Source organism: Monodelphis domestica, chromosome 1 (genome assembly GCF_027887165.1).
Source record: "Monodelphis domestica isolate mMonDom1 chromosome 1, mMonDom1.pri, whole genome shotgun sequence".
Classification (NCBI taxonomy): Eukaryota; Metazoa; Chordata; class Mammalia; order Didelphimorphia; family Didelphidae; genus Monodelphis; species Monodelphis domestica.
In genome coordinates, this window is record NC_077227.1 from 598348014 (window position 1) to 598374522 (window position 26509).

General features: G+C 36.5%; 1 protein-coding gene across 6 annotated transcripts in view; it reads right to left on the minus strand.

The window, feature by feature from the left end:
* The window catches only part of FZD3 (frizzled class receptor 3), an 89836-nt gene that overhangs the window by 14974 nt on the left and 48353 nt on the right, over positions 1–26509 (minus strand). For 5 of the 6 annotated variants that reach the window (XM_007476510.3, XM_007476512.3, XM_056813731.1 and 2 more), the window contains 2 exons: positions 11272–11468; positions 8713–9730 (listed from right to left, as the gene is read on the minus strand). In XM_007476510.3, coding sequence (XP_007476572.1) covers positions 8713–9730; positions 11272–11468 — 1215 coding nt within the window. Of the gene's footprint in view, positions 1–8712; positions 9731–11271; positions 11469–13069; positions 13222–26509 lie in introns of those variants that run through there. The other variant, XM_056813732.1, reaches the window with a different exon arrangement.

The window sequence follows — 26509 nt, forward strand, 5'->3', positions numbered from 1 at the left end:
TAAGACTACACACTTTGCAAGACCATTTCCTCTCCAATTATATTTAATGCAATAAACTGTTTATTTACTATAATTTTTCCCAGTCTCTCATTTTTTATTCTGTCTGTTTTTATAGTGTACATCTTATAAGCAATAAATTATAAATTTTTTAAATCCATGGTCATATTTTTTGTTTTACTGGAATCCATTAACATTTAAAGTTATGAATTATATTTGTTTTCCTCTATTTTTTCTGATATTGGTTTACTCCCCTCCTCCAAAAAAAATTAGATTTTCCTTCTTCTGAAGACAGAACACTTTGTCTCCTCAGTTATTTTAGCCTAATCAAATTTAAGACATACCTTATTTCCAGTGTCTCTTCCTCAAGCCCAACCTCTTTTTTGTTACTTCTCCCAATTTTGGAGTTTTAACTTAGTTCCTTTTTTCTTCCTTTTATTTATTTATTTATTTATTTATTTATTTATTCATTCATTCATTCATTCATTCATTCATTCATTCATTCATTTATTCATTTATTTATTTATTTATTTGTTTGTTTGTTTGTGTGTTTATTTATTTAATTCTTCCCCTTTTTTCTCTCAGTAGACAAGTAAAATCCCCATTCTTTTCTTTACCTTCAACCCTGTTTTGTTTGACAATTTTAAATTTTTTATTTTCTGTGCCTTTTCAAAAAAGGATTTCTTTTATTCATTTCCTTCATTATTTATCTTTTCTTTCTTTTTACCCTACACTTTTATTTTTTGATTCATGGTCCTCATATTAATTTTTTTCTTCATTAGTCTCTGTATTCCCCCTAGAATGAAAATTTCTAAGGTAACTATTTTGGGTTCCCTCTTCAAAATATTTTCCATGTCAATTCCTTGTAGATATTGACTCCTAGTCACTGCAGTTCCTGTAAGTGAATTGCTCAATGGTTGGAATTTTTCTGTCTTTGTTCATGCAGTTTCAATGACCTTTGTTAATATTTTTTCCCCATTTGCCATAAAATATCCACCCTCCATCTTTGTCATCTTGTCCTTCTGGGTATCAGATACCCCCCCCCCCCCCCCGAGCTCTGATTCCCATTTTCCTAGGACAAAATGAGTGATCTCACCAAATCAGTGGTACCCTCTCTGACTAACCAAACAAAATTTCTCCTTTTCTTTCCCAGTTTTAGTCCCTCCTTTTGCCTCTTTGCTCATTCTCCTATAGATTCTCTTCTTCCTAAGAGACTACATGAGTTATTTCCCCTTTGCTGTAACTTGATTAAAATATTTCAATATTCCTCTCCTCTCCCTTTCTATGCACACTCCCATTCTGTAATTTAGTCTCACAAATAACACTGCTTCACCTATAGACAGGGTCATTGTGAGGTTTAGTCTATGATATGTCAGTCTTATAGAAAAGGAATTTCTACTACCATCACTTCTATTTGTCTTTTGCTAGCATCTTTTTTTTTTAATTATGACTTTTTAAATGAAATTTCTTAATGGTCTCTTTGTTGTTATTTGTTATCCTTTGTCCTTGGTTTCAATATTTGTTTACTTTTCTTGTATTTTTGTTGTTTGGGATATTAGAGAAACAAATGATTTATTCAGATCTGGTTTTCTTTCTGGAAATGTTTCAAACACTTCTTTTTTTTTAGTTGAAATCTATCTTTTTTCATTTATGGTTAGGAACAGGTTTGTAGAGCATGTCTACCTTGGGCAGTATTTTAAGCTCTTTTTCTCTTTGGATTACATTACTCCATTCCTTAGTACAGTTTTCTGGTATGTGCATAATGGCATTAGATTATATGAATTTCCTTCCCGGCATATCTGAAGGTCTTTCTCTTGGTTACTTACAGAGCATGTTATTTGTATAAAACCATTATGTGTCATACTTATAGTGTGCATTCTGGGAGGCTTTTTTTCCTTGGAGGAGATCTATGAGTTCTTTTGATTGGTACTTTGTTTTCTGTGTCCAGAAGTTCTGGGTAGTTTTCTTATATGATTACTTTAATAATTATGTTTAGGATTTTTGGTATGGCATTTTTTGGGGGGGGAAACCTATAATCCTTAAGTTGTCTTTATGCATCTAGTCATTGAGATCAAAATTTTGTTTGTAAGACGTTTTCTTTTAATGTTGTTGCTTTTATATTTCTTGTTTCAGAATGTCTTTAACTTTTATGTACTTGCATCCCCAATCATTTATTCTGTTTTGTTTCATTGGTGAGACTTGTATCTATGGATTCAACTTTTTCTCTTCTGTCAATTATTTCTATGATACATGCCACATTTTTTGCTTTTACAATTCTTATTTCTCTTTTAAACCATTGAGGAATATCTTGCTCTGTTTCCATTCTCTCTTAGAAATTCATAGAGTTCTTTGTGTCACTGGGTATTGATTGATTTTGCCTTTCAATATTTGTTCGTAAATATCTGGACTATTTTAGCTGATCTGAAGGTCATATTTCCTGCTGTTCTATCTTCCCAGTAGTTCTAGCTGCCTATATTCAAAGCTTCCCCCCCCTTCCCCCACTAACTAGGATCTCTGGTGATTCTAGTATTTTTTCCTTATATTTTCCTACAGTTTTCTTGAGAGATGGCACTCAATGCTTCCTCCCACTTGTAATTAACATTTCATAGGCTTTAGTCTCCACCCCCAAGCAGAACTGGCCTCACCTGGATGTTAGGATCTTTTCCTCTGGCTTAGTTGTCACCCAGCCACCCATTTGTCCTGCCTTAAAGTCCTCTCTGTTCCTTAGTTTACCACAGAGCTCTGTTGAAGCAGAATGTAGCCACACTGCAACTGAAAAGCTTCTGTCTGAAAAAGCTTCTCAGAAGGATGGGGTAGTAGAGCATCTGTTGCAAGCCTGTGGGTCAGCTTGTGTAGCCCTCCCTGACACAGAAGAGAGGTACTCAATGAGCAAGTTAGCGATTAGTTATTAACCTTCTCTGTTGTTAGTTCATATGGCTTTTACCTTGTTTGGGTTCTGGTCTGGTTTTGTGGAGACAGCTGAAGCTGCTTTATTTCTTGTACATAATTCCTATATCTTGTGCAGCACCCAACATCACTGTGAAGTGATAAGTAGAAGTGATCTGACAAAGTAAATTTCAGATCTTTGGCTCTGGTGATGGAGCTATACCCGGCGCTTAGGAAAAGTGACTTTCTCAGGACATCTTGGGCAATAGTAAATATTTATTAAGTGTCTACTATGTGCCAGATCCGGTGCTAAGCACTGAAGGTACAAAGAAAGGCATATACCCTGCCCTGAGGAGATCACTATCTAATGGAAGAAAACGACACTGAAAAGCATGGTGGAGGGTGTGTAGGAAGGACACTCAGCATGGGGCAAGATGATGTCTTGTAGTTCTGGTAAGAAATTATCTGAGGAGATCTGAGTTAGAGAGTTGATTTCATCTTGCAGAACTATGTGATTGTGAAGATTATGCAATCAAGAGAGCAGCTGGATGGAAAACAATAAGGTGAATGTTCTAGGCATCCTCTTTAAATGATGGAGGATTTGAGAGGAACTCTGCAATATTTATCCTTTACCTTCTCCAATCAGAGGAAGGGAGGACCCTGAGCATCTTGTGCTAATGGTTACACAACCAGATCTGGTACTTTTGAAGATTAGGGAACTTTAAATGTACAAGGAATTCCCTGTGGGTTCTACCTCTTTGGGCTCTTTTATTTTTACAATGAAACAAGAAAGATGCAACTTGAGTTACAAGAAGGCTGCAGATGAAAAGTAACCAGAAATACCTGAATGTTTCTTCTCTCCACACCCAATGTATGGATTTCTCACATATACATACAAATTCAAGAAACTAGATTTGCAAAATCAATCATCTGAGGGTAGTAGTAGAGAGGGAGGAAGAAATGGCAGAGAAACAAGAAAAGTATTTTAATCAGCACAGCACTGGCAAAAGCTAGGACACAGTTGCAAAAAACCTTGTAATTTAAGATCTGTAATAGAATTAAAAACCTAAACATGAAAGTAAAAAAAGATTCTGTTGTATACTTTCCTTAAGAAAACAAAATACCAATTCGCATAGAGAACACTGGAAATGTGCAGAAGACCCTTGCAAAATGGGTCCTACTTTCCCTGAGTGAAACCAAACATGAGTGCCTCTTCCCAAACTCAACCCTTTTGGAGGTAGTTAGTGGACTTTAATATGGCAGTAGATGACTGTGATAAAGGGAGCTTCTTGGTAGCAGCTGAGCTACCCAGGACAGACTGCAGGTGAACCATTTTTTGAAAGTCTGTTACTAGGAAGATCAATAAAAAGGGATGCACTAGAAGTACACTTTCCCAGACGGCTTGATTTCACTTATGTTGATGATGAAAGAGGAAAGAGGAGAGAGAAAAGGAAGCCGATAAGACTGCAGATTAAATTCAAAGTGGTAGGCTCAATTCCTTTCAATGCTGGATAATCGATGATACATTTCAATTTCTTTGATGAACCAGTGGTACTTAGAACAGGAGTGGGTAGAGAAGGAAAATGTGCATGTGTATGTGCATGTGCAGGGGACTGACCAATTTGCCAACAAGCTGGATCAGGAAAAGCCTCACAAACATTCCCTGGATCAGGAAAATATGCAGCAAGGGACTGAAAAGAACCAGTGATGAGCTTTCTAATATTTAGAAATGGTTGAGGCTTCCTCCCAGACATCTCATATGCCAGGCAATATTCTGGAAACAGATAGCATTAACATTTTTGCTGAGCACAAATAAGGAGAATACCCAGAGAGCACTAGAAGTGAAGTAAGGTGAGGTGAGAAATTAGCCAGAAATCTCCATGCAGAAAGGATCTCTAACACCTGAAGTTGTTCCTGACTGAAGCATAGGGACTGTGGCTCATTCTCAGTTCTACTCTTCACACTGGGCTGTACTCTGTCAGAGCAGTGCTTTTCTTTCTTCAATACTGCTCTTTTCTGTGGGTCCTCACATTCAGTTGGAGATGGTACAAATGACCCAGATGGAATCTTTCATTCTCCTGGCAAGGTTATGAGAAACATTTTGACAATCTCAGTATTCTCTACTTCTGCATCACTTTTGCCAGGCAAACTTTAAGGAGAAGGGGAGAAAAGAACTCCCAGATCTCTCATTGTGAAGAGCTTGGGAACATACGGCCTACTTGCAGCCTGCTTAGATACCCTGGTCCAGACTATCTGCTCTTAGCCATCTCTATCTCTGCTCACCACGCCAGTCCCACACCTCCCAAACTTGGTAAGCAGGAGGAGCAAGATTTTTTTTTTATTGCAACTAGCTGTTTAGTCAATCAAGATTTATTAAGCAATAACTAAATGCTGGGCACTGTGCTAAGAGCAAACAACTACGAACAAATAAGCTATATACAGAATCAACTGGAGAAAATCAATAAGGAGAAAGTGTTTCTTTTTGTCTACTTCTAGTTACATCTCCTATTGGTGATCTTCTTAGCAATGGCTTTTAGAGGAAAGGCACTAGCATGAGGAAAGGCTTCTTGTAGGAGATGTTATTTTAGATGGAACTTAAAGGTAGCCAAAGAAGTTAGTAGGTGGAACTAAGGACAGAGACAATTCGAGACATGGACAGTCAGAGAACATGCCCGGAGCTGAGAGATGGGTGTCTTATGTAAAGAATAGCAAAGAGGCCACTGTATTGGAGAACAGGCTGAGGTATAAGAAGACCGACAGAATGTCAAAGAGAGAATTTGACTTTTGATTCTGGAGTTAATAGTGAGCCACTGGAGTTGCCTCAATAAGGTAGATGACATGGTCAGACCTGCATTAAAGTCAATCTGACAGCTGAATGGAGGATGGACTGGATTGGAAAGAGACTGAGGTAGGAAGAACAATAAGAGGCTATTGCTCCAGGCTAGGCAGAAAATGCCTACACAAGGGTCTGAGAAAGTCAGGGGAGAGAAGAGAGGCATATAGAAAAGATGTTATTAAGGCAAAATTGAGAAAACTTGGCAACAGGGGCTCCAAGAGGGTGAGGAATGGCATCTAAGTTGTGAACTCAGGTGATCAGAAGAATAGTGAGGGGCAATGAGATGGCTCAGTGGATAGAGAGCCAGGCCTCGAGATGGGAGGTCCTAGGTTCAAATCAGGCCTCAGACACATCCTAGCTTTGTGACCTTAGATAAATCACTTAAGCCCAATTGCCTAGCCCTTGCTGATCTTCTGCCTTGGGGCCAATGCTAATAAAAAGGATAATGCCATCCTTAATAATAATAATAAGGAATTTGGGAAGAGAGGAGGTCTTGAGGGAGAGATAATAAGTTCAATTTGGGACAAGTTCAGTTTAAAATGTCTACAGGACACCAAATTTGAGATATACAAAAAAGAAAGAAAACTTATAAAGAAGAGAAAAAGTCCTAGGATGAACCCTGTGTGATATTATTATTATAAACAGTACAAAACCTCCTGAATTGCTGGCACCAATCCTTCCATAAGGAGTAACTTTAAAGTTCTGAATTTTTGCTTCCACAAGAAAAAGTATTTGTTTGGGTTTCCCCCATTGTTTAAGAAGTTACACCCTTCTAGGTCTCCTTGATTTTTTTTCCCATTTTTCCAGTATTTTTTAAAGTTATTTTTGTTCTTATCGATGAGAAAATGTAAGTCAGGTTGTTCTAGAATTAAGCACCCTAGTAAATGCTTGTTTAATTGACTTGTACCTTGAGTAAAAAAATACCTAAAAATCTAATTTACTGTCAAAGTCTTGTTTTGTGGGAAGCTTTCTTTTTTTCCTCTCCTTTCATCTTTATAGAGGACGGTATTCTTTCTAAATCCATAGAAGTATTTGATGCTGCCATCATTGTCTCTAAAGGGCTGCATTTATATTTTTTTTCCCAAACTATTCAATTAATTTTCCACAGAGGACTGTAAAAGTCTACTCATCAGAGATTTTTTCTGACGTAGGTTGCCACTCAGGATCTGGTCAGATCTCATCTGCTTAGGCACTGAACAGGGCCTGAGCTGCTGTAATCTGCCAGTTTATTTGGTGGTCTATAGTTCTGATTTCTATTTTATCATGCATGTCCAATATCCCTGAGGAACTATTCTTTGGGGTAGTCACCTGTGATCAGTATGTCTCATCTTTGCCCTTGTTCTTATTCTTTTTTTCAGTTCTTTAATGTGGACATAATGTATATTTTGTAGGCAAATTTCTTCTATAGTAACCCACTTCTTTTACTATTTGTGTACTTTCCTGAAAACATCTTTAGCCTGACTTCTGATTTCTACTCAAATCAACCTGCCTGACATTGTTCATGGTTCAAACTATCTATGTGACATGCATACACATGCACACGTGCATGCACATACACATCTACACACACCAGCTGCCTCCACTCACTCAGGGGCCGGTGTCTATAATATAATTTTGAGATCTGTAGCATCAAACCCTCCATCATCCCATTTTCCCTCTATTATTTCCCTTAATATCTTGGCTTTCTGTTTCCCTTTTATGAATATTGCATTATTTTGTCTAAAAACTATCCTCTATAAAGTATCTAATCTATAAAGTAATTTGGCACAGAGTTAAATCAATAGATAAACTTGGACAGCACCATAATTTTTGCCATATTTCTATAAGTTATATTGGTTATATGAGTCAACTAAAAATTAGATGAAACAATGAGTTTGACTAAAGGTGAACAATGGAAAATAAAGTGACATAAATCATGAGGATCTCTGTGTACTGCCAAGATACCCAGGAGGAAGAGAAATACCACTCAAAAATAACTGTAGAATATATAAATTACCTGGGATTTTATCTACCAAGCCATACATTAAAACTATGTAAATATAGGAATATTCTTTTTGAACTACCAAAGTTTTAACTTTATAAAGCTCAGGTAAAAAATAATAAAATTAATCTGGAGAAACAAAGAGTCAAGAATCCCAAAGAAATAATGAAAAAAAGTAAGAAAGATAGAGGTCTAGCATAAAATAAATTGATCAGTGGAACAGATTAGACAAACATTACAAAAGCAAACAAACCAAGAAGTTTACTGTTTGATAAACTCAAAGAACCCAGCTACTATATTGGGGCCAACTCTCTTTTCAACAAAACCATCTAGAAAGACTGGAAAGCAATCTGGCAAATAATATGTCAAAATAAGCTCCAAATAGATATGACAAACACAAAAAGTGACATAAAAATTTAGCAAAAAAGAAATTACTTTTCAATCTGTGGATAGGAGAATAGTTCATGACCAAAGCAGGATTAAAGAGGATTACTGGACAAAATGGTCGATTTGGATTTGTAAGATTTTTAAAGTTTTTTGCAAAAACAAAACCTGTGCCATTAAAATTTGAAAGGAAACAGGGAATCAGGGAGAAAAAAAAATATTTGCAACAAGTTTCTTTGATAAAGTTCCCATCATTTCAGATACATATAGTATACAAATTCAAATCTATAAGAAAGAACCATTCCCAAACAGATATTTAGTCACAGACTATGAAGAGGTAGTTTTCAAAAGAAGAAATCTAAATGATAAACAACCACACTAACAAAAAATGCTCTAAATCATTAATAATCTGATGTAACCTGGCTTCCATCCAAAGGTGGGCCATTAGCATTACACATTTAATATACCTACTTCATTTTTTTCCTTTTAAAGTCAGTTGGTTGTAGAATTCTAAGTTTATAAATGCTTAAAAGTAAAACACTCTGGATTATATGTTTAAAGTGGTTTAACAGTTAAATCCTCTGCTCTCAATGTTATAAATACTGAAATATATAATGTATTTCCTTACCTGATAGGGACATGGAATGTGATATTCTCTGCAGCGTTCTTGTATCCATGTTGTTTCCCATATGCCACGGTAAGCTTGCTCATAAAAATAGCATCCAATTACAACCAAGAGTGGTACAAGATACAGAATACTGAACACACCAATCCGGATCATGAACTTCACCAACTTGTCTTGATTTTCCTTTTCTAGTGGAATCTCAATGCGAACCCTGTTCAAGGATATAATACCAGCTAATAGAAGAGAAACTCCAACTACCACATAGAGGCAGAGGGGAGCCAGAACAAAGTATCTCAATGCATCAACATCGTAGAGGCCAACAAAACATACGCCACTGATATTGTCACCTTCAATTTTATTCATAGCTAAAAGAATGATAGTGAGGGTTCCAGGAATGCCCCATGCACTGGCATGAAAAAGTAATGCTTTCTTCTCAATAGCTTCACTTCCCCACTTTGGCACAGCTGCCAAAAACCATGTGATGGTGAGTATGACCCACCAGACACTGCCAGCCATGGTAAAGAAATAGAGCACCATGAAAAGCATAGTGCAGGCTTTATTGTGAGATCCTTGGGTCACCGTGGAAGCCTTGTACTGGGCAGGGCTAGATGCATTGCAGGCTACTCGGTCCTCAAGCAAAAACCCAATGAAGAAGATTAATGACACCATCATGTAGCAGACAGCGTAAAAAATAATAGGCCTTTCAGGATAGCGGAATCTTGTCACATCGATTAAAAAAGTTAAAAAAGTAAACAATGTGGCAGAGAGGCAAATGATGGAAATCAATCCTATAAAATATCGAGCAAATGAAAGTTCTTCTCGTCTAAAGTACATATTTGGACAAGGAGGTGAACAATCACGCACATGAAGAAAAGAATAGCCCAGATCAGGATCAATTTTCAGCTCTCGAGGACACCAGAAACCATAGTCTCTTTGAACTGCCACTGGGGCTCCTTCAGTTGGTTCTCCAGCTAAATTCAGATCTACCAGGCGAGGATAGGGTTCATCACAGTCTGGAAACCTAAGAAGTTTTTTTAAAAAAAAGTATTGTTACTATCTTCTGTTATTGCATAAGTCTAGGTTTGCATGAGACTGTATATTTATCCATTACATATATATTATACATTACATATACATATATATTACATATATACATTATACATATACATTGTTTATAATTAAAACAAATATGCCTTTGTCCAAAATAGATTTCCCATAGGCGTGATTAACTAAATCCAGGAGAATAATATGCCTTTGAAGTCAGTATGTTTTTCCTATAAAAGTAAATTGCATTCTTAAAATAGCTCAGCAAAATCATTAGTTGGCACAAAACTACTTAGAAAAGATGAAAGATAGGAGCAAGGAAAGTAGCGTAAAAACAACCTGAAAACTGTCAAGCACTATACAAATGAGGTATTATTATTATTTAGAATAAGATTTAAAGAAATACAAGTACTCATATACAATTAAGTACAGTTAAGTAATGAATTCATTCATGAACTATTCTGGTAAACTAATTTAACCCTACTATTTCCTTGAGGAATAACTCATTCACCAGACTAAGTCACTGAATTTTTCAACTTTCACAACACAGACACTCACGCCTCAAAAAAGCGTTGAGCCAAAGGCCTTTTCCAATGGCTTCTCTACAGCTTTTGATTAGACTTATTCTGTTTAGGTTATTAGCTAACAAGAAAAGGAATATCTTGTCTTACTATCAGCAAGAAGGTCCCTCTAATTCCACTGACTTCCTTATATCTCTCCCTATCTCATGGCAAAGTAGAAAGAGAAAAAAAATTTAGTATGATGTAGCCAACAACTGACTTTTCCCTCTAGGATACAGATTTCCTATCAGTGTCTTCTCAAATTATGTGTTCTTACATGGGCTTTTAGCTCTACATCCCTCTTTTGGATTACTGTGTATTTTCACGGAATTATCTCTTTCACTTAGCCATAATATTAATTAATGAATATTTTATTATTTCTTATATTTATTTATTTTTTTCAATTTTTTTATTAATTTAAACCCTTACCTTCCATCTTGGAGTCAATACTGTGTATTGGCTCCAAGGCAGAAGAGTGGTAAGGGCTAGGCAATGGGGGTCAAGTGACTTGCCCAGGGTCACACAGCTGGGAAGTGTCTGAGGCCAGATTTGAACCTAGAACCTCCTGTCTCTAGGGCTAGCTCTCAATCCACTGAGCTACCCAGTTGCCCCCTATTTCTTATATTTATTACATAGCACTTCATAGTCCCCATTCTCAATAGTAGAAGCAGTTGAGTGGGATATTTCCTGTCTTTCTCTTTATATATGTTTAAATTGGGTTTTACTTTTGTATCTGCTTGTGTTTTAATATGTAATCTTGCCATGGTATTTACTTTCAATGGGTTCTTAATACAAAGAAAGTTGTATTTCTAAGCTTGAATCCATTTAGTGCTTCTAAAATCCCAAGAAACTAAGTTTCTAGAAGTGGAATTACTGCCCTATATCAATAAATACTATTTTTTTCCATTCACATGATTAAAAAAAAAAAGACCAACACAAATAGAAGTGATTTTCTCACCTACTACATTCCATATCTTCTGGCCAAGGAACACCAAACATTTCCATAAGTTTAGAACATTCACTGTATGCTCGCTGGCATAGCCTACGACAGGGTAGTGTAACACGTCCATATTCCATACATATGGGAGCATACAGTGCACAGAGAAATGGACGGAAATCTCGGGAACAATCCAGATTCACCATAGGATGGAATGGCTAGAAAAAAAGTTAGAAAATGAATAATTAGATAAAAGCACCACATGCCAAAGACTGCTGAAATATTATGGTATTTGTTTTCCATTATTAAAGTCCCTCTTTTATAGACAATTTTTTTTTAAACCCTTACCTTCTGTCTTGGAGTCAATACAGTGTATTGGCTCCAAAGCAGAAAAATGGTAAAGGCTAGGCAATGGGGGTCAAGTGACTTGCCCAGGGTCACACAGCTGGTAAGTGTCCGAGGTCAGATTTGAACCCAGGACCTCTCATCTCTAGGCTTGACTCTCAAGCCACTGAGTCACCCAGCTGCCCCCTTCTTATAGACAAATTTAATAGAATCATATATTTAGAGTTTGTAAGGAGTTCAGAGAGAAACTGATCCTCTATTTATTTTATAGATTAGGGAACTGAGGTCCAAAAAGGTTATAACATGTTAAAGTATGAGCTGGTAAGTGGCAGAGCTGGGATGTATGCCCAGCTTGGTCCTCTAATTCCACATCTGGTATTCTCTGCACTGTACCATATTCCCTTGTCTTTTGTTTTTGATTTCCTTCTCTGAAAGTATGAACCTAGTTCTTAGGCTTTAAACTTGAAGTAAATAAAGTTAATATTTTAACTTGGTATTCAGGAAACTTAAGAGAAAAATAAAAAAAAATTTAAACCATACCAGAACAATCATTACAACCATCAGTATAAGGTGCATACTACACACGATATCTGCATTTTAAAAGCTGATTGTAAACTAAATCTTATTTTCCCTCTTACCTTACATTTCAACAAAGGAGATTCCCTATGCCAATTATAGACTAATTTTCAGTTGGCAATAACTATTTCACTCTCCTACTCTTAGGTGAAAGTAAATCTTTAAAATAGTACACCATTCAGCATTTATTGCTTCTATATTATTTTCCATCTTATATGTGTAAAATTGCTTCTCCAACTAGATTGTAAACACTAGGATGTTAGACTATTCTTTCTGTAAGGTTTGACATAGCAGGAGTATATGATGTCAAGAAACTTGTGTACTAATTCTCATTTGGGCACTTAACTGTGACAAGTCACTTCACACGACTTTGATGCTCAGTGATGTCACTTGGTTTGCTACTTCATAAGGTTGTTATGTGGAAAGTCCTTTGTAAACTTAAAGAATTCAATGTATTATTATTATTATAGTATGCTCTGAAAAAGTGCTTAACTAATTGACCAGAGACCAGATCCTTATTTCATAATTCTTTTAAGACGAAGAAGCTTTTTTTTAAAAATGAGAATAATCTGATTTATAAATCAGAATTATTCTAATTCTCTAAAGTAGGGGAAATAACAGTACATTTGACACTTTTCATTTTAATTTTACCTGGCAATAAAATAAAGTCATCATATATTGCTGGCTTTGTTTTGAAAATCAGACCAAAACAATATTATTGACAATATGCATTGAGGATTTAAGTATCAAACTAAGCTACACATAATTTTTTAACCAAATTAATGACAAACTTGAAGACAGTAAGTTTGTACTGTAAAAGTCAATAAAAAAAAAAACAAAGTTAACACTACAGGGAGGAAAAACAACTGTGAAGAAATTTAACCAAGATGCCTCTTACCCAACTGTTCCAATTCCTCTCTGACAACCATGACCTTCCTATTAGACCTTTTTGGTCATTGGTTATCCCAGTGGAAGGGAAGAATGTTGAAGTTGAAAATAGGAGAGAAGATAGAGACTGCAGTAGATTAAGTCAGCAACTTGAGGAACAAACAGAAAATATATGATAAATAGAATGGAAGTCAGCACAAATAGAAAGCTAGAGACGTTAAGTAAAGACATTACTAAGTAAAGTGAGCAAATGAGTATAAAATGTTTGCTGAAATTTAAAAAAGGAAAAATGATGAGAATGAAAAGGAGAGTAAAGGAAAGGAAGATAGAGGGCATTAAAAAAGGAGAAAAAATAGAAGACATTTATTCGTTAAGCATTTATTATGCACCTGGGGAGGTAAAGAGGGAAAGGAGAGGAGAGGAAAGCAAAGCTTTGAATGAAAAAAGCTAGGGATAGGTTATAAGGGATAAAGGTCAGGAGAAGTACTTCTAGATATGAGGCACAAAAAAAGGGTTAGGGAAAGTGGGAAAGGAAAGAAGGAGGGATCACTGCATTTTAAGGTTGGAAAGGTGACTTAAAAGATCTAATCATCTCATTAAGATAAAACTAGGAGGGAAAGTGACTTGCCCAAGGTCATACCAATATTTAGAACCTGAGCTAGGAAATTAACCCAAGTTTCTAGACAGCCAATCCTGTACTTTATAAAATATAAAGTAGGCAGATAGGTAATAGATATAGTAGAAAAGAAAGTGAAGAACACTTGCAGATATCTCCTTCAACTTGCCCTTCCCAGGAAACTATCAACATTGCTTTGATAGACCAAGTAAAGATGCTAGATTCTATGTGTCTGAGGAAAGGAGAGGAGAAAAGACATAATATTGTTTCTGTGATAGGATCCTCCCTCTGGCAACTGAAGAAACCAATCCTTCATTGCTTCCAAACTTTTTAAATAATGGAAATAAACAAGTACAAAATAAAAGGCAAAAATCTAAAAAATGTGATCCACTATATTTACTATTGGGATTGTATAATTGAAAATCCATTACCCTAAAAAAGAACTACATTTCCCAGGAACCCATTGACTTCCTGTCATTATATACTCCCTGTAGACAGGGAATAAATATTCAGTGGGCAATCCTGCTCAGCCACTTTGTCATGTAGCCAGCATGGTGATGGTGGTGAGTAGGGATTTTGAAAATGGCTAATCAGCCACAGGCACGTGGTCTTTATATTGTATTCACTTTATTCCTTGATTTCTAATGATCATTTAATAAAATTCCTTAAAATATAATATTTTTATTATTAAGATTTAAATTTAATTTTTACAGGATTCATAAATACTGCTATTGAAGGAGGGAATGACTACCATTAGCTTTATACAAATGCTGAAGTAACAGACAACATGAAACTTAATAAATTAAAGTATCACCTTGGAAGTAAATATGTAGAATAAACTAGGCAAGAAAACATTGCAGAAAGTAGCATATTATTTTAATAAACAAAGATAAACTTTTAAAGATTATATCTACTTATATGGTTGCAAAGTATAAAAAAATTAAATAGGAGAAATATTGGTCTGAACTGCACCTACTGATGCAAATAAAATAATGCTTGGTAAATCACATGTAAAGCAATTTTGGATAGTTCCTCTTGTGCTTGGAAGAAAAATGTTCATGTCTGAAAATCTTTGTGAACTAAGATACCAAATCTTCATCTTTTGTACTGCAGGTAGATGATGCAACAGATGAAGTTAAAGATGTTCATCTGATTACATATGTAAAACATGTTGTCAAAACTAATGCCAGGCAAAACTTCATAAGCCTTCAGATGTAAATGACAAATTCAGAGAAAATTAGGATAATTGATGGATATTACATGGGAGATTTACATTGGAATTTCCTATGCCAGAACTCAATTGATGTTAAGACAAAAGGTAGCAACATGGAGAGAATAACTGCACTTGGAGTCAGGAAGACATGAGTTTGAATCCTGTCTTGGAAACATTATAGTTATGTGACCATGGAGAAGTCACTTAATGTCTTTTGGCCTCAGTTTCACCATCTGTAAAATGAAATGATGGATGAATCTTAATCTATGCTTATATGAAAACACAGATCTACATTTCATTAAAGATGGGAGTCCCTCATGCAATGTGACACATCACATGCTTTATAAAGTTACAATCAGTATTTTAAGGTGTTACAGGAATAATCAGCTTTATTAAAAATAAGATTCAGTAATGATTCCCCCCCAATTATACATAAAAACAATTTGCATTTATCTTCTAACATTTTCAGTTCTAAATTTTCTCCTTCCTTCCTGAGAGAGAAGCAATTTGCTATTGGTTACACATGTGCTGTCATATAAAATATTATTTGCATAGTCATCATTTTGTAAAAGACAAAAAATGAAGAAAATGAAAAGAAAAATGCTATGCTTTGACCTACATTTAGATCCATCAGTTCTTTCTCTGGAGGTAGATAGCATTTTTCATCATGAGTCTTGAGCATTGTCTTGGCTCACTGTATTGCTGTAAGTACCTAAGTTATTCACAGTTGTTCATCTCATGGTATTGCTGTTACTGGGTACAATGTCCTGGTTTTGCTCACTTCACTTTGAATCAGTTCATGTCAGTCTTTCCAGATTTTTCTGAAATTCTCCTGCTTATCATTTTTTATAGCACAAGAGTATTCCATTATATACCACAACTTGTTTAGTCTGTTAGTACACAATTGAAGGACATCCCCTCAGTTTCCAATTCTTTGCCTACACAAAAAGAGCTGCTATAAATGTTTTTCTACAAATTAGTCCTCCCCTCCTCCTTTTAAATTTTAAAAAAATTTTTTTTAGAAAATTTTATTTAGTCAATTTAGATATTCCTTGGTTATAAGAATCATATTCTTTCCCTCCCCTCCCCCAAAACCTTCCCATAGCCCATGTGCAATTCCACTATGTCCATGTTGTTGATGTTTGCGCTAGGATGATCATTTAGAGTCTACAACCCCAATAATAACCCTTCAAACCATGTAATCAAGCAGTTTTTCTTCTGTGTTTCTACTCCCACAGTTTTTCCTCTGAATGTGGATAGTGTTCTTTCTTGTAGATCCCTCAGAGTTGTTCAGGATCCAGGCTGTGAATTTTAGATTTACTCCACCCTACTTAGTCTTTAGAATTCTAGCAACCAGGAATGTATACACCCCCACTTAAGGATGTGAGGAGGATGGCCTATGACTGATATGTGCTAGCAAGTGACAAATCAGAAACAAATGACAGACGCCCAAGCTTAAGGTACCATTGGTACATGTGAGATGCAGGAAGTGATGTAAAGAACTGCCTATATATTTCATGTCACTTCCATGGAGCTCTCTGGGCGGCATTGGGAGTTTTGATGGACTTGGCCCTGGAACTCACCTGGAGGAGCTCCTCAGACTGCTTCCTTTTAGGTGGTCACATGGTGAGTGATAAGACTGACTCCACTTTCCCTTGGCTTTCTGGAAAGGCCCCTTGGCCAAAGCCTCTGAACTCCTGCTTGGCTCAGACCAGGCCAGAGCAGTCCAATTCCCTTCTCTTCTCTCTCTCCTTCTTAATTTCTTCCTTGTTTTGTAATTAAACCACAATAAAAATCCCAAATTGACTTGAGTATTTTATTGGGATTGAATTTAAATACCTGGAGACCACTAAAATAATATATTCAGTCAACAACCCTAATTTTTACCCTTCACACTGCATTGCCACTAATAGAGAAGTCCATTACATTTGATTGTACCACAGTATATTGGTCTCAGTGTACAATGTTCTCCTGATTCTACTCCTCTCACTCTGCATCAATTCCTGGAAGTCATTTCATTTCACATGGAATCCCTCCAATTCATTATTCTATCACCAACATATACCACAATTTGTTCAGCCATTCCCCAATTGAAGGGCATCCCCTCATTTTCCAATTTTTTGCCACCACAAAGAGCGCAGCTATGGAATATTCTTGTAGAGGTCTTTTACTTTATTATCTCTTTTTTTTTTAAACATTATTTTATTTGGTCATTTCCATACATTATTCACTGGAAACAAAGATCATTTTCTTTTCCTCCCCTCCCCCCCCCACCTTTCCCTCTCCCATAGCCGATGCACGATTCCACTGGTTATCACATGTGTTCTTGACTCGAACCCATTTCCCTGTTGTTGGAATTTGCATTATAGTGTTCATTTAGAGTCTCTCCTCAGTCTTATCCCCTCCAACCCTGTAGTCAAGCAGCTGCTTTTCATTGGTGTTTTTACTCCCACAGTTTATCCTCTGCTTGTGGGTAGTATTTTTTAGATCCCTGCAGATTGTTCAGGGACATTGCATTGATACTAATGGAGAAGTCCATCACCTTCTATTGTACCACAATGTATCAGTCTCTGTGTACAATGTTTTTTTGGTTCTGCTCCTTTCGCTCTGCATCACTTCCTGGAGGTTGTTCCAGTCTCCATGGAATTCCTCTACTTTATTATTCCTTTTAGCACAATAGTATTCCATCACCAACATATACCACAATTTGTTCAGCCATTCCCCAATTGACGGGCATCCCCTCGTTTTCCAATTTTTGGCCACCACAAAGAGCGTAGCTATGAATATTTTTGTACAAGTCTTTTTGTCCATTATCTCTTTGGGGTACAGACCCAGCAGTGCTATGGCTGGATCAAAGGGCAGACAGTCTTTTATTGCCCTTTGGGCATAGTTCCAAATTGCCCTCCAGAATGGTTGGATCAATTCACAACTCCACCAGCAACGAATTAATGTCCCCACTTTGCCACATCCCCTCCAGCATTCATTACTTTCCATAGCTGTCATGTTAGCCAATCTGCTAGGTGTGAGGTTATGCCTCAGAGTTGTTTTGATTTGCATCTCTCTGATTATAAGAGATTTAGAGCACTTTTTCATGTGCTTATTAATACTTTTGATTTCTTTGGCTGCGAACTGCCTGTTCATGTCCCTTGCCCATTTATCAATTGGAGAATGGCTTGATTTTTTGTACAATTGATTTAGTTCTTTATAAATTTGAGAAATTGAATCTTTGTCAGAGGTTTTTATGAAGATTGTTTCCCAATTTGTTGCTACCCTTCTGATTTTGGTTACATTGGTTTTGTTTGTACAAAAACTTTTTAATTTGATGTAATCCAGATTATTTATTTTGCATTTTGTAACTCTTTCTAATTCTTGCTTGGTTTTAAAAGCTTTCCCTTCCCAAAGGTCTGACATGTATACTATTCTGTGTTCGCCTAATTTTCTTATAGTTTCCTTCTTTATGTTCAAGTCATTCACCTATTTTGAATTTATCTTGGTGTAGAGTGTGAGGTGTTGATCTAAACCTAATCTTTCCCACACTGTCCTCCAATTCTCCCAGCAGTTTTTATGAAATAGTGGATTTTTGTCCCAAAAGCTGGGATCTTTGGGTTTGTCATATACTGTCTTGCTGAGGTTGCTTTCCCCCAGTCTATTCCACTGATCTTCCTTTCTGTTTCTTAGCCAGTACCAAATTGTTTTGATGACCGCTGCTTTATAATATAGTCTGAGATCTGGGACTGCAAGACCCCCTTCCTTTGTATTTTTTTTTCATTATTTCCCTGGATATCCTTGATCTTTTGTTCTTCCAAATGAACTTTGTTATGGTTTTTTCTAAATCAGTAAAAAAAAATTTTGGAAGTTCCATGGGTATGGCACTAAATAGATAGATGAGTTGGGGTAAGATGGTCATTTTTATTATATTGGCTCGTCCTACCCATGAGCAGTTAATGTTCTTCCAATTGTTCAAGTCTAGTTTTAGTTGTGTGGAAAGTGTTTTGTAGTTGTGTTCATATAGATCCTGTGTTTGTCTCGGGAGACAGATTCCTAAGTATTTTATTTTGTCTAAGGTAATTTTGAATGAGATTTCTCTTTCTAGTTCTTGCTGCTGAGCTGTGTTGGAATTATATAGAAATGCTGATGACTTATGTGGGTTTATTTTGTATCCTGCAACTTTGCTAAAGTTGTTGATTATTTCGATTAGCTTTTTGGTTGAATCTCTAGGATTCTTTAAGTAGACCATCATGTCATCTGCAAAGAGCGATAATTTGGTCTCCTCCTTGCCTATTTTAATGCCTTCAATTTCTTTTTCTTCTCTAATTGCTACTGCTAGTGTTTCTAATACAATGTCAAATAATAGAGGTGATAATGGGCATCCTTGTTTCACTCCTGATCTTAATGGGAATGGATTTAGTTTATCCCCATTGCAGATGATATTAGTTGATGGTTTTAGATATATACTGTTTATTATTTTTAGGAATGACCCTTCTATTCCTATGCTTTCTAGTGTTTTTAGTTTCTAGTTTTAGGAATGGGTGTTGTATTTTATCAAAGGCTTTTTCTGCGTCTATTGAGATAATCATGTGGTTCTTGTTGGTTTGCTTGATAATGTGGTCAATTATGTGGATAGTTTTCCTAATGTTGAACCAGCCCTGCATCCCTGGTATAAATCCTACTTGATCATGGTGGATGACCCTTCTGATCACTTGCTGGAGTCTTTTTGCTAGTATCCTATTTAAGATTTTTGCATCTATATTCATTAGGGAGATTGGTCTATAATTTTCTTTCTCTGTTTTTGGCCTGCCTGGCTTTGGAATTAGTACCATGTTTGTGTCATAAAAGGAGTTTGGTAGAACTCCCTCTTTGCTTATTATGTCAAATAGTTTGTATAGTATTGGGATTAACTGTTCTCTGAATGTTTGATAGAATTCACTGGTGAATCCGTCAGGCCCTGGGGATTTTTTCTTAGGAAGTTCTTTGATGGCCTGTTGGATTTCTTTTTCTGATATGGGATTATTTAAGAAAACTATTTCTTCTTCTGTTAGTCTAGGCAATTTATATTTTTGTAAATATTCATCCATATCACCTAGGTTGGTATATTTATTGCCATATAGTTGGGCAAAGTAGTTTTTAATGATTGCCTTAATTTCTTCTTCATTGGAGGTGAAATCCCCCTTTTCATCCTTGATGCTGTTAATTTGCCTTTCTTCTTTCCTTTTTTTAATTAGATTAACCAGTACTTTGTCTATTTTGTTTGTTTTTTCAAAGTACCAGTTTCTAGTCTTGTTTATTAGCTCAATAGTTCTGTCACTTTCGATTTTATTAATTTCTCCCTTAATTTTTAGGATCTCTAGTATGGTTTTCTTCTCGGGGGTTTTAATTTGTTCTTTCTCAAGTTTTTTGATTTGCATTTACAATTCCTTGATCTCTGTCCTCCCTAATTTGTTAATATATGCACTCAGAGATATGAATTTTCCTCTAAGTACTGCCTTGGCTGCATCCCATAAGGTTTGAAAGGATGTTTTGCCGTTGTCATTTTCTTCAACGAAATTATTAATTGTTTCTATGATTTCTTCTCTACCTATCCGATTTTGGAGTATCATGTTATTTAATTTCCAATTAATTTTTGGTTTGGCTCTCCATGTACCCTTGCCAATCAATATTTTTATTGCCTTGTGATCTGAAAAGGCTGCAGTTATTATTTCTGCTTTTCTGCATTTGAGTGCCATGTTTCTATAACCTAGTGTATGATCTATTTTTGTGAATGTGCCATGTGGTGCTGAAAAGAAGGTGTATTCTTTTTTGTCCCTATTTATTTTTCTCCATATGTCTATTAACTCTAATTTTTCTAAGATTTCATTCACCTCTTTTTTACCTCTTTCTTGTTTATTTTTTGGTTTATCTAAATTTGATAGTGGTTGGTTCAAGTCTCCCACTAATATGGTTTTACTGTCTATTTCCTCTTTCAATTCTCCTAGTTTCTCTATTAAAAATTTGGATGCTATACCATTTGGTGCATACATGTTGATTAGTGATATTTCCTCATTGTCTATACTCCCTTTTAGCAGACTATATTTACCTTCCCTATCCCTTTTGATCAGGTCTATTTGTGCTTTGGCTTTGTCAGATATCATGATTGCAACTCCTGCCTTCTTTCTATCAGTTGAGGCCCAAAAGGTCTTACTCCAACCTTTAATTCTAACCTTGTGAGTGTCAACCCGTCTCATATGTGTTTCTTGAAGACAACATATGGAAGGGTTTTGATTTCTAATCCAGTCTGCTATTTGTCTACGTTTTATGGGTGAGTTCATCCCATTCACGTTCAAAGTTATGATTGTCATTTGTGGATTCGCTGGCATTTTGATATCTTCCCCTAGTTCTGACCTTTCTTCTTTAGCTTTCTCCTTTTGAACCAGTGATTTACTTTAGGTCAGTCCCCCTAGTCCCCTCCCTTGAGATGCTTCCCTTTCTAGCCCCTCCATTTTTATGCTCCCTCCCCCTCCCCCCTCTCCTTCCCTCCCTTTTTATACTCCCTCCTCCCTCCCCCTCCTTAATTTTCCTTTCTTTCTTGCTCTAATGGATAAGATAGAATTCAGGATCCCACTGGATCTAGATGTTCTTCCCTCTCAGATTTGATTTCACTGAGAGTAAGGTTTAAGTAATTCCACTTCATGCTCTCTTCCTCTCCTTCTCATATGAGAGTTCTTCCCCTCCTTTTCCCATGTGTATCTTTATATGTGAAAGATTATTCTATTGAGTCCCCCCCTATTTCTTGAAGTTAATCTTAGTATTATTGACGGTTCCCCCCTCCCTTTTCCTTTCTTTGCCCCCACTTTCCCCAAATCTTCTTAATGCCCCAATCTTTCCCTATGCATGTTTCTTCTAACTACTCTTATGATGCTACAATTTATGAGAGTTACACAAAACATTTTCCCCACATATTAATATATATAATTTGATGTAAATGTAGTCCTTATAGAAGAGAGTTTGACTTAAAGAAAAAGATAAGATTTATCTCCTTTTCCCTTTCTTTCATATTTACCTTTTCATGTTTCTCTTGCTTTCTGTGCTTGGATATCGAACTTTCCACAGAGCTCTGGTCTTTTCTTAGCAAATGCTTGGAAATCTTCTATTTTGTTGAATGCCCATACTTTCCCCTGGAAGTATATAGTCAGTTTTGCTGGGTAGTTGATTCTTGGTTGGAGACCCAGCTCTCTTGCCTTTCTAAATATCGTGTTCCATGCTTTGCGATCTCTTAGTGTGTTAGCCGCTAAGTCGTGTGTGATCCTTATGGGAGCCCCCTTATATATGAAGCTCCTCTTCTTGGCTTCTTGTAGGATTTTCTCCTTTTCTTGGAAGCTCTTGAATTTGGCAATTACATTCCTAGGGGTTGTCTTTTGGGGATTTAGTATAGAAGGTGTTCTATGAATCCTTTCTATTTCTATTTTGCCCCCTTGCTCCAGAACGTGGGGGCAATTTTCTTTTATAATCTCCTGTAGAATAATATCGAGTTTATTGTTTATCTCTGGTTTTTCTGGGAGACCAATAATTCAGAGGTTTTCTCTTCTCCCTCTGTTTTCGAGATCGGTGACCACCTCAGTGAGATATTTTATGTTTTCTTCTAATTCATTAATTTTTTGGGTTTGCTTTACTGATTCTTGCTGTTTTATCATCTCACTTTCTTCGAGTTGCTTGATTCTGGTTGTTAGGGACTGGTTTTGCTTTTCAGCTTTGTCTGCCCTTCTATTGGATGCTTCGAGTTCTTTTTCCAATTGAGCAGTCTTATCTGTCAGACTGCTGATCTCTTTCTCCCATTTTTCTTTCCAGGTTTCCATCTTTTGGTTAAGTTCCAGTTTGAGATCTTCCAGAGCTTGTTGATAGTTTCCATTTTGGGAGGCATGTTCTGATTTTTTTTGGATTTCCTCCTCATTCTCCTCTGTTCCTTGGGTACTTCCACCATAAAAGTTTTCAATAGTCACTTTTTCCCCTTTCTTCCTGGAGGCTTGATTTTGGGCCATGTGAGCCATCCCTTTGGTGGTTTTATTCCCCTTTCCTTTTTGGTCTGGGGTCTGGGTTATATGGGCGGTTTTTCTGTGAATTTAGGTTGCTTCAGACTAGTTCTTCCCAGCCTCCGAGGTTTCTTAGAGCGCTGGGTCCCTGATCACAGCCACACTGCCCAGGTGTTTAGCTCCGCCCAGATAATCAGCGCGTGGTCCACCTCTGGTGTTTAGCTCCGCAGAGATGTTCAGCGCAGCCGCCCCAAGTACAGCTCCGCTGACCCCGGTAATCAGCGCCGGATTCTCCAGTGAAACCGCCCTGAGACGTTTTTTTCCTGGCAGTCCCCAGATCCCAAGGACCCTGGAGTGCCCCCCCCCCCCCAGACAGAGACATTCCCCACTCACTCGCTGTCTCGGTGAGTGCTCAGGTAGCTCACTCTGGTTTGGTGGGGGAGGTGGAGTGGGGGAAGGGCGGCTCAGTTCACTTTTCTGTGCAAGCTTTTCCTCCTTCTTATTATAGTGTGGAAATGTTCAAGCCCCACGTACCTTCGCCTCTGTGGAGTACTGGGAGTACTGGGGTGTCCTTCTGTTCCTCCAAAGGTGATTTTTATGCTCCTTTGATGTAGTCTATTTCGTTTGGTGCCAGGGAGAAGAAGCGTGTGGCGTCTAGATTGCAGCCATGATTACCTGGAAGTCCTACTTTATTATCTCTTTGGGATACAAACCCTGCAACGCTATGGCTGGATCAAAGGGCAGACAGTCTTTTAGCGCCCCTTGGGCATAGTACCAAATTGGCCTCCAGAACAGTTGGATAAATTCACAACTCCACCAGCAATGCATTAATGTCTCAACTTTGACACATCCCCATCAGCATTCATTACTTTCCTTTGCTGTCATGTTATTCAATCTGCTAGGTGTGAGATAATGCCTCAGAGTTGTTTTGATTTACACCTCTCTACTTATAAGAGATTTAGAACATTTTTTTCATGTGCTTATTAATAGCTTTGATTTGTTTATCTGAAAATTGCCTATTCATATCCCTTGCCCATTTATCAACTAGAGAATGGCTTGATTTTTTCTATAATTGATTTAGCGCTTTATAAATTTGAGTAATTAGACCTTTGTCAAAGGTTTTTGTTATGAAGATTGTTCCCCAATTTGTTGCTTCCCTTCTAATTTTGGTTGCATTGGTTTTGTTTGTACAAAATCTTTTTAATTTAATGTAATCAAAATTATTTATTTTACATTTTCTGATTTTTTTCTAATTCTTGTTCTTAAAATCTTTCCTTTCCCAAAGATCTGACATGTATACTATTCTGTGTCCATCTAATTTACTTATACTTTCCTTCTTTATATTCAAGTCCTTCATCCATTCTGAGTTTATCTTGGTGTAGGATGTGAGATGTTGATCCAAACCCAATCTCTCCCATGCTGTCTTCCAATTTTCCCAGCCATTTTTATCAAAAAGTGGATTTTTTGTCCCAAAAGCTGGGATCTTTGGGCTTATCATAGACTGTCTTGCTGAGTTCACTTACCCCAAGTCTATTTCACTGATCCTCTTTCTGTCTCTTAGCCAGTATCGTATTGTTTTGATGACCATTGTTTTATAGTACAGTTTGAGATCTGGTACTGTTAGATCACCTTCCTTCACATTTTTTTTTCATTATTTCCCTGGATATCCTTCATCTTTTGTTCTTCCAAATGAACTTTATTATTTTTCTAATTCAGTAAAAAAAGTTTTTTGGTAGTTCAATGGGTATGGCACTAAATAAGTAAATTAATTTGGGTAGGAATGTCATTTTTATTATGTTAGCTCATCCTACCCATGAGCAATCGATGTTTTTCCAATTGCTTAGATCTAGTTTTAATTATGTGGAGAGTGTTTTGTGGTTGTGTTCATATAGTTCCTTTGTTTGTCTCAGCAGATAGATTCCCAAGTATTTTATATTGTCTAGGGTGATTTTAAATGGAATTTTTCTTTCTAATTGTATTTTAAAATTAATAATCAATAGCTAAGTACTATATAGTTTTATTAACAATAACTAAAACAAAAGAAGAAAAGGGAGGAATTACCACCCCTTAAATACAATCACACAAAACATGGGGACGCAGGAAAAGGAAAAGGGGGTCGTGGGAAATATAGTCTCTAGGGTTCAAGATTCTAAATCAATACATAATTATTGCTGCTGAGATGTGTTGGAAATATATAGAAATGCTAGTGACTTATGTGGGTTTATTTTGTATCCTGCAACTTTGCTAAAGTTGTTGATTATTTCGACTAGCTTTTTAGCTGATTCTCTAGGATTCTTTAATTAGAACATCATATCATCTGCAAAGAGTGATAGTTTGGTCTCCTCATTGCCTATTTTAATACTTTCAATTTCTTTTTCTTCTCTAATTACTACTGCTAGTGTTTCTAGTACAATGTTAAATAATAGAGGTGATAATGGGCATCCTTGTTTCACTCCTGATCTTATTTTATCCTCATTGCAGATGATGTTTGCTAATGGTTTTAGATATATTCTGTTTATTATTTTTGGGAAAGGTTCTTCTATTCCTATACTTTCTAGTGTTTTCAATAGGAATGAGTGTTGTATTTTGTCAAAAGCTTTTTCAGCATCTTGAAATAATCATGTGGTTTTTGTCAGTTTGCTTGTTAATATGGTCAATTTTGTGGATGGTTTTCATTATATTGAACCATCATTGCATTCCTGGTATAAATCCCACCTGGTCATAATGAATAACCCTTGTGATCACTTGCTGGAGTCTTTTTGCTAGTATTCTATTTAAGATTTTTGCATCTATGTTCATTAAAGAGATTCGTCTCTAGTTTTCTTTCTCTGTTTTTGACCTGCCTGGCTTTGGAATCAGTACCATATTTGTGTCATAAAAGGAATTTGGTGGACTTCCTTCTTTGCTTATTCTGTCAAAAAATTTGTATAATATTGGGATTAGTTGTTCTTTGAATGTTTGATAGAATTCATTTGTGAATCCATCTGGTCCTGGGGATTTTTCTTAGGGAGTTCTTTGATGGTTTCTTCAATTTTTTTTTCTTATATGGGGGTTGTTTAGATATTCTATTTCTTCTATTAACCTAGGCAATTTATATTTTTGTAAATATTCATCCATATCACCTGTGAATTTTAGATTTTCTACATCCTGATTAAATCTTTAAAATCCCAACAAACAGGAATGTTTACACCCCTACTTAAGGATTAAGTTTTGAGGAGGTATGGACTATGACAGACATGTGCTAGGAAGTGACAAATCAGAAACAACTGACAGAGCCCCTGGGCTGTCCTAAGTCAAGCTTAAGCTACCACTGGCACATGTGAGACACAGGAAGTAATGCAAAACAGTCTATATATTTTGTGTCACTTCCTCTCTCTGGGCTCTTTTTTGTGGAGAGGTGGCTCGGCAGCAGGGTGGCTCATGCTGGGCTTCTTGGCATCTTGCTGTGGCTGTAGCTATTACCCAGGTTTGTCAGTGAGTGTCCTTGATGCGGTGATTGGGAGAAGCTTAGTAGCGTGGTTCAGGTGAGGTGTCTTTCCTGAGCTCTCTTGGAGTTTAGGCTGATGCCTTTTTTCCTTTACCTTTCCTAAAAACGCCATCCTCTTGGGAAGCCAAGCT